We start from the raw sequence: 11,191 nt of genomic DNA, 5'->3' as shown, positions 1-11,191 counted from the left end.
AACATCTATAAACTAGACTGAATATTTTTAAAACAAAAAAAATTATAAATATATTATTTGATAACAGTAATGTTAACATACCTCAACAATTAGGCTCAATCTTCCAAATCTGTTGCTTAGTGTCCTATTGAATTTTTTTTTTAAAGATCAATAGTAGGTGCTATGCTTTTAATTTTTAATCCATCCCTGTTGCTTCCATATTCAGTGAATGAAAACGAATAAACTCTGAGCATTGTTGCATCTTCAGTTGAGTCGTGTCTCTCGAGCGACTGCAAGTGCAAAACCACTTTGTTTTAGCCCTAAAACTCCATGACAACCACACTGCTTACGTTATACAGCCATTTTTCAATTAACACCCTGCCAGGGCACAATCATGGGGGAATTGTTGTTTTTATAAAGTCAATTCGTTAGCACACAGACATTTAAATCCATCCTGAAGCATAACCAATTACACACAGAGGGGGTGAATTTGATTAGATTATAATTTTATCCCTTTGGTATTGTCTTTTGGCTGCATATAATAATAATAATAATAATAATAATAATAATATAGATATAATGTAGGAGTGTACTAAGATTTCTCTTAACCTATCTTTCTGTAACATTCCTGTGACTTTTTTTTGATAACTTGGATAAAAATATTTCATAATTTTCATGATTTCACACAGTCAGTATAATATAGAAACAGACATTTTTAGGCAAGTAGCTTTTTTTTAATCACCATTCACTGACTTATGAAGGTCAACACACTTCTCCCTCATTTGGTTTGTGTTTTCTCTCATCTTTCCCATGTTGATGGATGACTCAGGGAATTCGGTCTCTGCGTCACCTCATTTTTATCCCCCAGTTAATCAGGAAGTTATGAATTACAGCTTGAAAAGTTCCTACACACTCCAGTCAACTCAAAACTATACAGTACAATTTAAATGGGAAACATTCTTCAGTTACACTATGTTCACTAGAATTTCCAGGGGTGCCAATAACAGTGGCAGATGTGTTTTTGTTGAAAATAATTATTTCTTGATGAGGGTTTTGTTTTACTCTGACTAAAGTTATTTCCATTAAAAGGTTGGGTTGTTCTTTTTTTTTTACAGTGTGAGATGAAGCAACTTCACCAAAAGGTGGACCCCCCCCCAAACTTTCCAAGGGGATGCCAATACTTACATACCTACAGAGACATGAATGTCAACTGGAACCACTATAATAAATGTACATTTGAGGTCCCCCTTCTTTTCAGGCCATTATTATAGGTGCATCACACTGTGCTGACGACTTCCCACATCTACATTTAGAGAAAAAGGATTTGGATTAATGAAATGTGTTTGGCATTTACCAACGTAATTAAAAAAAAAACAACTGGGAACAAAAGGGAAAGATCAGATGGAAAAATAGCCTCAAATAGAAAATGGTAGAGCCACTGTTCTGTATTGTTCCTCCAAACTCTTCCAGCAATTCACTGGACAGAGAAGCCACGGTGCTGATGAATATTAGCCCATGATTTGTCTTGCAGCTGACACCACTGTCAGAGTCGCTGGTATAGAAAATCAATTAAACACCTTCTGACCAATTAGAATCAAGAATTCAACAGTGCTCTGGGTTATCTGTTTAGCAAGGGCCTGTAGGACCTGTATGGTGGACACACCATATAAATAAATTTTTTAAAACATCTACTCATTACAGAGAAGCTTTTGTCAGATGTTTCTAGTGTTAGCACTTATAACAGTCCTACAACTTCCAATACAGAAAAGTCTTCAGAATCAAGGGCTTTGTGGTTTCCTTAGTAACATGACAAATCGTTTTTTTTTTTCCTTGCCTTCTTAAATTCAAAACAAACAGAGAGACTAAGATGCTGGTGAGGGAACAACCATTTATAGCTACTATAACACAAATGATAAACTGTTTTTGGACATTCCACAAAATTAAAATGTAACTGTAAATGGATAAAAGGTACGGTGTCATTCTTTAATGACGAAATAATTGGAATCATTGGTAATTTGTTGTAGTGTAAGAAGAATAAAACAAATTGGGACATGGTGATGTAGGAAAACAATCAGTTCAGAGCATCCTGCAATTTATGTAGCTTGTATTATGATTTATTCCATATTTAATCCACACTTACTTTGCCTACTTAGTCACAATGGAAATTAGAATTCAATAAATGGAAACCTGGGTATCATCCGATCTCTGATAAACAAAAATAAAAGCAGCTGTACTGTTTATTACCTGAAATCCAAACAGATACAACTTACACTGAGTTTCAGTACAGCTTATTAAATGAAAGGAACTCCAGAGTAAATCATAAAAAAAAAAAAAACAGCCACAAATTTAACTGTAAACTACAGATAAACTGCAATTTTGATACTGATGTGCTTAAGTTAGGAATACATAAATATCCCATGAAAGTGTTTAATAAATAATAAATCACAAGTGACGTCAAATAAAAGGTCATCACAAAGCAAATACAATAAACTCTGAACATAGTGTAATTAGAAGAGCTACAGAATAGTGTAGTCAATTATTTCAGTTCAGTGCACTTCCATTCATTTAAAAAATAATATATATATATATATATATATATATAAATAATTGTCACACATACACACAAACTAATTCTGCATATGTGCAGATACAAAAATGGACTAATGATTTAAGTCATGTCAGGATGAAAATTCAGTGCAAAGATGCTTTTCAATACATTACAATACACTTATTTATACTGCCTGATATTGAAAGCTGGTAACATCACATCAAATAATATATTGGTCACTTAACTGAGCAACAGCTGCTTTAACCAGATACATCACATACGGTCAATGAGTTGTTCAAGTGATTTAAAAAAAAAAAAAATAGAATACAGTATTTTATGTATAAAAACATCAGGCTGTTACTAAATCAGTGAACATCACAAAAGCTATTTAAATGCATACAATGCCTCATCTACTTTCTACAGTTGGTCTGAATCGGAAACCTTTATATGCATTTTTACATAATTTTTGCGCATCAAATACACAAGGGAGGATGTGGATAATGTAAATAAACTCCCTCACCACCAATTTTAAAATCTCTAGGTTAAAAGAAAATAAATAAAAACTCAATAAAAACAGTTGGTGGGGGAAATCCAAAAATATTTGTATCCAGACAAGTCACTCAACACTAAAACAAATAGAATTCACCATGTTGCAAATATAAAAATAAGGTACTGGCATCTTAAAATACTGAAGCACTACAGCATTTTACAGATGGGAGACAATAGCCCACTACGATATGTCACATGTGCCATGATTGTTAGCCTGAGTACGGCTGAGCCCTAGTGTTTAAACAGATACTGAGAAAAACATGCAACCCTTCTTTTTTTTTTTCCCCCAAATACAATGGTAAAACCTACATCTCTACTTGAGTAGATGTCTGTTTCTTCACTAGCTACAATCACTATCAACACTAGTATGTAGCTGATCAATCTGCTCAGATCAACTGGGCCACTGCCAAATTATTGACAGCATCTGCAATGCTGTTGTATATTAAATAAAAGTTTTATACTATATAATAAAACCAGGAGATGTTACTCGTGCTCTAGTCCGAGCCTGTGCATTGGTTCTGGAAGGGAGTATTAAACGGCAGCTGTGCTGGACTGCTCCGGCCAGAACGGGGCCTCGTGTTGAAGTGGTGTGCGGCGCGGATAGAACGTGTGCTGCAGGTCGTAGTTGAGCAGGCAGCTAATGGAGGCCATGTAGATGTCCGCAAAGCGCGAGAGGCGGCGGGAGAAATATGTCGGGTTGTGAAACGTGCGGAACAGACTACCGAACTGGCTGTTGAACATGTTCTTTGCCTGGGACCTGCCACGTCAAGACAACAATTATTCACATGTAGAAAATGGTGTATACAAAAGAAAAAAAAAAAAGGCAGCGTTTACAAGTGCAGTATTTATAGAAAAAAAAAGAAAAAAGAAAAAGCTATCTATCTATCTACTAGTGATACGTCGTTCGCAAATGATTCAGCTCTTTGAGGCGACGTCACATATGAGCTATTTCCTTTCATGTAGGCAATGACATCACTCTTACAGAATAAAATTTCATCAAAATGCTTCAATGGAAACCTTATTTCAACAGCTGTTCATAACTGAATGACGAAGCACTGCTGCTTGTTGTTATGGGAGGTGATCAGGTATCAGGATAGCTGGAAGTGAACCTTCGTACATGAATGCACAAACATTAAAGTGCATATCACGGGTAAATTCAGGAGCAAAATCAATGTGATTCTCCTATTTTATATTAAACTTTGGTCAAATATCTGTCACATTTTGCGCAATTTTTTTTTTTACCTTGCGCAATACCAGAAAAATTTCAGTTGAAATCGAGCCATTTGAGGCGGATTGGTCCGCCTCTGAAAAAACTTGCCATTCGGATTTCCCGGCAAACATTGATTTTCGTGGCGGCACGGTGGTGTAGTGGTTAGCGCTGTCACCTCACAGCAAGAAGGTCCGGGTTCGAGCCCCGTGGCCGGCGAGGGCCTTTCTGTGCGGAGTTTGCATGTTCTCCCCGTGTCCGCGTGGGTTTCCTCTGGGTGCTCCGGTTTCCCCCACAGTCCAAAGACATGCAGGTTAGGTTAACTGGTGACTCTAAATTGACCGTAGATGTGAATGTGAATGGTTGTCTGTGTCTATGTGTCAGCCCTGTGATGACCTGGCGACTTGTCCAGGGTGAACCCCGCCTTTCGCCCGTAGTCAGCTGGGATAGGCTCCAGCTTGCCTGCGACCCTGTAGAACAGGATAAAGCGGCTAGAGATAATGAGATGAGACATTGATTTTCGTGACGTCATGTGCAGGACGCCGCCCTCTGAATCCTACGTCAGCGTTGGTTTATGAGAAAATGACCTGGTGATTTTCTGCAAATTTCTTCAATGTTATCACGTAATTATTAAAATGGTTAACAGATGTATCGTAGGAGGGTGTAGCAACACCAATCTTGATGGGATTAGTACTCATCGTTTTCCAAAAGACCAGACAATGAGAGAGAAATGGGAGCGCTTGGTCTACCCAGGCTGTGCACTGAAACCGTGCAAAGCTCGCGCAGCCTGCTGGCGCTTCCGCACGTAACGTCACGAATCTGGCTCCAGACTCCCTTGGGATTTTTCCAGACACGTTTTATTTTTATTTTTTTTCTGCTGTAGACAGATGGCCTTGTGCAAAATTACCCTTCTGGATGAGTGTGTAAAGGGACATACTTCCATATTAAAAAAACAAAATTGGTTCAGGATATGCAATTTAACGCATTTCCTATATTTGCAGTGCCTTGCTGATTCTATAATCATCTAAATGGTTTTCATAAACTGCAATGCAAAAGTTTTTTTTTTTTTTTTAAATTAGAAAGTAGAGGAGGAGGTCATGGAACCTTTTTGGAAAGCAGAGCAATAACTAGTTAAAAGTATTGCAAATGTGGATCGGTTTAGAACAAAAAGACGAGCCATTCGGGAGCCGAAAGAGTCGACTCGTTAGCGAAGAGTCAAATAATCTGATTCACTGAAGTGTCAGAATTTCCATGACGACTATACACCGTCAACATACTGCACATAGTACATAAACACTAAAATACTGATACTACAATTTGTAGAATGTATGAGTGAAAGGAAATAATTAAGGCTGCTGTTACCTCATGTCCTCCCTCTCTTTGATCCACTGCTGAATCACTGACTGTGACGCAGCGTCTCGATGCACCTACCACACACAGATTAAACAAATTTCAGGGAAGTCCTGTATGTGTCTCAGAATACAAGATAAGATTTCACTTTCTTAAATAGGATTCTTATGAAAAAAGGGACACAACGCAGTCTTAGTGTTAATCCCTAGGATCATTTCCACCTACATCAGTGATCCAAAAATCACATTTTAGTTTACAGACCGTGGTCAGTTCATGATTTATTTCAGGAATGGAAGTTTTGCTGCTGGTTTCGATCACTCTGCCCTGTGACTGCACATTTGAGATGTTATTGTTACTTTATTATTTGTACTAATCAATCTTTTGATGCTTATTTCTTCTGAAGCCATGTTTTTTTTCTTTTTTAAATCCCCCACCCAAATGAAGTTTGGCAGGGGATATAGAAATGGTTTCCATCCGTCCGGTCGTCCATCAGGTCACGTTTTCGTTTCCGGCCCATATCTTTAAAACCACTGAAGATATCTTTATGAAACTTTGTATAAAATATCAAGCAACATGTGAACTGGTGCCTTTTGCCATTTTGGATTTCTGAAAAAAAAAAAAAAAAAGTATTTTTCAAATCTTTACATTTAAAAAACAAAACAAAACAAAACAAAAAAAAAAACTGATTTTGACTTCGTTTCTAAGAGCAATGTTTGTTTCCAGAGCATATCCAAAACTATTCATGATACGGATTTGAAACTTGGTATCCATGTTAACAAGGTGATGTAGATGTGCCTTTTCATCTCATCTCATTATCTGTACCTGCTTTATCCTGTTCTACAGGGTCGCAGGCAAGCTGGAGCCTATCCCAGCTGACTACGGGCGAAAGGCGGGGTACACCCTGGACAAGTCGCCAGGTCATCACAGGGCTGACACATAGACACAGACAACCATTCACACTCACATTCACACCTACGGTCAATTTAGAGTCACCAGTTAACCTAACCTGCATGTCTTTGGACTGTGGGGGAAACCGGAGCACTCAGAGGAAACCCACGCGGAGACGGGGAGAACATGCAAACTCCACACAGAAAGGCCCTCGCCGGCCACGGGGCTCGAACCCAGACCTTCTTGTTGTGAGGAGACAGCGCTAACCACTACACCACCGTGCCGCCCCAGATGTGATTTTCATACAAAGAAATTTGAGAAATTTTAATTTTTCATGTTTCCATAGAAACAATTTCAGACTTATGAAACTATGAGAGGTATGGTCTTGAAAGTTGGTATACTAGTGCATCTCAGAAAATATTGAACTTTTTCACAATATTCTAATTTATCATCAGTTATTTAAGAAAGTGAAAATGTTATATATTATAGACTCATTACACAAACTAAAATGTTTCAAGCATTTTTCTATTTTAATTTTAATCCGTATGGCATACAGTACAAAAACAAAAACAAAAAATCTCAAAATATTAGAATTTCTCATTTCGAGTTTGAGTAAAACAGTATGAACACAGTGTATCTCTCGGTCTAGTTCAGTACATACAACCACAATCATGGGGAAGACTGCTGACTTGACTGTTGTCCAGAAGATGATCACTGATGCCCTCCTCAAGGAGGGTAAGCCACAAAAGGTCATTGCTGAAAAGGCTGGCTGGAAAAGGTGCACAAGCAACAGGGATGGCCGCAGTCTTGAGAGGATTGTTAAGAAAAGTTGATTCAAGAACTTGGGAGAGCTTCACAAGGAGTGGACTGAGGCTGGTGTCAGTGTATCAAGACCCATCACGAACAGACATCTTCAAGAAAGGGGATACAACTTTCGCATTCCTAATATCAAGCTACTCCTGAGCCAGAGACAATGTCAGAAGTGTCTTATCTGGGCTAAGCAGAGAAAGAAATGGACTGTTGCTCAGTGGTCCAAAGTCCTCTTTTCAGATGAAAGTACATTTTGCATTTAATTTGGAAATCACGGTTCTAGAGTCTGGAGGAAGAGTGGAGAGGCACAGAATCCAAGGTGTTTGAAGCCAAGTGTGAAGTTTCCACAGTCCGTGACGATTTGGAGTGCCATGTCATCTGCTGGTGTTGGTCCACTGTATTTTATCAAGTCCAAAGTCAACACAGCCATCTACCAGGAGATTTTAGAGCACTTCATGCTTCCATCTGCTGACGAGCTTTTTGGAGATGCTGATTTCCTTTTCCAGCAGGACTTAGCACCTACCCACAGTGCCAAAATGACTACCAAATGGTTTGCTGACCATGATATTACTGTGTTTGATTGGCCAGCCAACTTGCCTGACCTGAACCCCATAGAGAATCTATGGGGTATTGTCAAGAGGAAGATGAGAAACACCCGACCCAAAAATACAGATACGCTGAAGGCCACTATCAAAGCAACCTGGGCTTCAATAACACCTCAGCAGTGCCACAGACTGATCACCTCCATGCCACACCGCATTGATAGAGTAATTCATGGTAAAGGAGCCCCAACCAAGTATTGAGTGTATAAATGAATATACTTTTCAGAAGTTGGACATTTCTGTATTGTAAATCCTTTTTTTGATTGATCTTAGGGAATATTCTAATAATTTGAGATACTGGATTTCTGATTTTCATGAGCTATAAGCCATAATCATCAAAATTAAAACAAAAAAGGCTTTAAATATTTCACTTTACATGTAATGAATATAGAATATATGAAAGTTTACCTTTTTGAATTAAATTATGAAAAAAAGGAACTTTTTCATGGTATTCTAATTTTTTGAGATGCACTAGTATGTGTTGATTATGTAATGTATATGTGCCTTTTGATACTAAGAAATGTGAGAAATTTTAATTTTTTTAGCTCACCTGGACCAAAGGTCCAGTGGGTTTATGCCGTGGGCTGCTGAGGTCGGTGTAAAGAGGTAGGGTTGGTTTCCTGCAGCAGAACTTGAAAAACGTGACAAATAATATCTTGAAACTTGGTGTATAGTTGGTATATAGGGCGGGGGATATAGAGGACTCGGTCTTCTTGGGGTTCTTTTTGTTTTGTTACTTTATTCTTAACTTTGCTAATAAAATATATAGGATTTGCCTTATATATCCAAATAAGTCAGCCATTTATATTAGTTATTTCTCTGAATGACAACACAGCACCATACTGTACATTACAGTGGCACCTTTAGAGTTCATTTGTTTCTATCTATCTATCTATCTATCTATCTATCTATCTATCTATCTATCTATCGTGGGGCAAAAAAGTATTTAGTCAGCCACCAATTGTGCAAGTTCTCCCACTTAAAAAGATGAGAGAGGCCTGTAATTTTCATCATAGGTATACCTCAACTATGAGAGACAGAATGGGGGGAAAGAATCCAGGAAATCACATTGTCGGATTTTTAATGAATTAATTGGTAAATTCCTCGGTAAAATAAGTATTTGGTCACCTACAAACAAGCAAGATTTCTGGCTCTCACAGACCTGTAACAACTTCTTTAAGAGGCTCCTCTGTCCTCCACTCGTTACCTGTATTAATGGCACCTGTTTGAACTCGTTATCAGTATAAAAGACACCTGTCCACAACCTCAAACAGTCACACTCCAAACTCCACTATGGCCAAGACCAAAGAGCTGTCAAAGGACACCAGAAACAACATTGTAGACCTGCACCAGGCTGGGAAGACTGAATCTGCAATAGGTAAGAAGCTTGGTGTGAAGAAATCAACTGTGGGAGCAATTATTAAAAAATGGAAGACACACAAGACCACTGATAATCTCCCTCGATCTGGGGCTCCACGCAAGATCTCACCCCGTGGGGTCAAAATGATCACAAGAACGGTGAGCAAAAATCCCAGAACCACACGGGGGGACCTAGTGAATGACCTGCAGAGAACTGGGACCAAAGTAACAAACGCTACCATCAGTAACGCACTACGCCACCAGGGACTCAAATCCTGCAGTGCCAGACGTGTCCCCCTGCTTAAGCCAGTACATGTCCAGGCCCGTCTGAAGTTTGCTAGAGAGCATTTGGATGATCCAGAAGAGGATTGGGAGAATGTCATATGGTCAGATGAAACCAAAATAGAACTTTTTGGTAAAAACTCAACTTGTCGTGTTTGGAGGAGAAAGAATGCCGAGTTGCATCCAAAGAACACCATACCTACTGTGAAGCATGGGGGTGGAAACATCATGCTTTGGGGCTGTTTTTCTGCAAAGGGACCAGGACGACTGATCCGTGTAAAGGAAAGAATGAATTGTATCGTGAGATTGAGTGAAAACCTCCTTCCATCAGCAAGGGCATTGAAGATGAAACGTGGCTGGGTCTTTCAGCATGACAATGATCCCAAACACACCACCCGGGCAACGAAGGAGTGGCTTCGTAAGAAGCATTTCAAGGTCCTGGAGTGGCCTAGCCAGTCTCCAGATCTCAACCCCATAGAAAATCTTTGGAGGGAGTTGAAAGTCCGTGTTGCCCAGCGACAGCCCCAAAACATCACTGCTGTAGAGGAGATCTGCATGGAGGAATGGGCCAAAATACCAGCAACAGTGTGTGAAAACCTTGTGAAGACTTACAGAAAACGTTTGACCTCTGTCATTGCCAACAAAGGGTATATAACAAAGTATTGACATGAACATTTGTGATTGACCAAATACTTATTTTCCACCATAATTTGCAAATAAATTCTTTAAAAATCAGACAGACAATGTGATTTTCTGGATTTTTTCTTCTCCTCATTTTGTCTCTCATAGTTGAGGTATACCTATGATGATAATTACAGGCCTCTCTCATCTTTTTAAGTGGGAGAACTTGCACAATTGGTGACTGACTAAATACTTTTTTTGCCCCAGTGTATCTATCTATCTTCCTTTCAATACTGCCACTTTTGCAGTTTTTAATTTTCATTCATCACAATTCTTGCTTTTAGCACTATTGATGCACATTTACCTGTACAAAGCACATACAGAGATCTATATATTTTTCCTGTATATTGTATAGTTGGCTTGTTTCTGGGATTTTTTTTAAACTCTATTTTATGTTGTACAGTGTCTCCCACCCCCCGCATGTCTGATAACTTGCTGCTGTAACATAAATTTCCCAGCTTGGGATCAACAAAGTAACTATCTACCAGTAGTATTTCTTTGGTTTTATGGGCCATTGCCAAATTATTTGACCAGTCAGAATTTCAAAGACAAACAAAACTGAATACCCAGGAACCCCCTGGAGCAGTGATCACTCAATGAGGTCTCACCTGCATCTGCTCCAGCAGGTTGGTCAGACTCTGCAGCCAGGTCATGGTATGTACATATTCCTCCGTGTTCATGATCTTGATCTCCTTGCGTAGCTCAGGGATGATGGCCCCTGTCCTCCAGCCATGCTTCAAGGTCAGGTCCTAAAAACAGAAGCACATCACTCATTCAATTTCTTCCTAAATTAGAGTTCAGTCCTGGGAACTCACTGTACTGTACTGTACTGTTTGTCCAGGCAGAACTGCACATACTGCATACGTGACCCAGTTCTCATAATCTTCCTCTAATCTGTCTGTAGGATGTGTAATTACACTGAGCAAGAATTTCAAT

The 11,191-nt window shown here is 39.0% G+C and overlaps 2 protein-coding genes across 3 annotated transcripts in view; one reads left to right on the top strand and one right to left on the bottom strand.

Moving 5' to 3' along the window:
* The window catches only part of cax2 (cation/H+ exchanger protein 2), a 68,218-nt gene extending 67,002 nt beyond the window's left edge, over positions 1-1,216 (top strand). The window contains exon 20 of the mRNA XM_060928221.1: positions 1,095-1,216. Coding sequence (XP_060784204.1) covers positions 1,095-1,099 — 5 coding nt within the window. The 3' untranslated portion in view covers positions 1,100-1,216. The remainder of the gene's footprint in view (positions 1-1,094) is intronic.
* A 634-nt stretch (positions 1,217-1,850) lies between these two features.
* Positions 1,851-11,191, bottom strand: part of nt5dc3 (5'-nucleotidase domain containing 3) — a 37,797-nt gene continuing 28,456 nt past the window's right edge. For both annotated transcript variants that reach the window (XM_060928212.1, XM_060928214.1), the window contains 3 exons: positions 10,864-11,004; positions 5,646-5,710; positions 1,851-3,833 (listed from right to left, as the gene is read on the bottom strand). In XM_060928212.1, the coding sequence (XP_060784195.1) occupies positions 3,608-3,833; positions 5,646-5,710; positions 10,864-11,004 (432 nt within the window). In that variant the 3' untranslated portion in view covers positions 1,851-3,607. The remainder of the gene's footprint in view (positions 3,834-5,645; positions 5,711-10,863; positions 11,005-11,191) is intronic.

The sequence above is a fragment of the Neoarius graeffei genome, chromosome 8 (genome assembly GCF_027579695.1).
Source record: "Neoarius graeffei isolate fNeoGra1 chromosome 8, fNeoGra1.pri, whole genome shotgun sequence".
Classification (NCBI taxonomy): Eukaryota; Metazoa; Chordata; class Actinopteri; order Siluriformes; family Ariidae; genus Neoarius; species Neoarius graeffei.
Note: the sequence above shows the minus strand (reverse complement) of the source record. Positions and strands in the feature narration are given on the sequence as shown.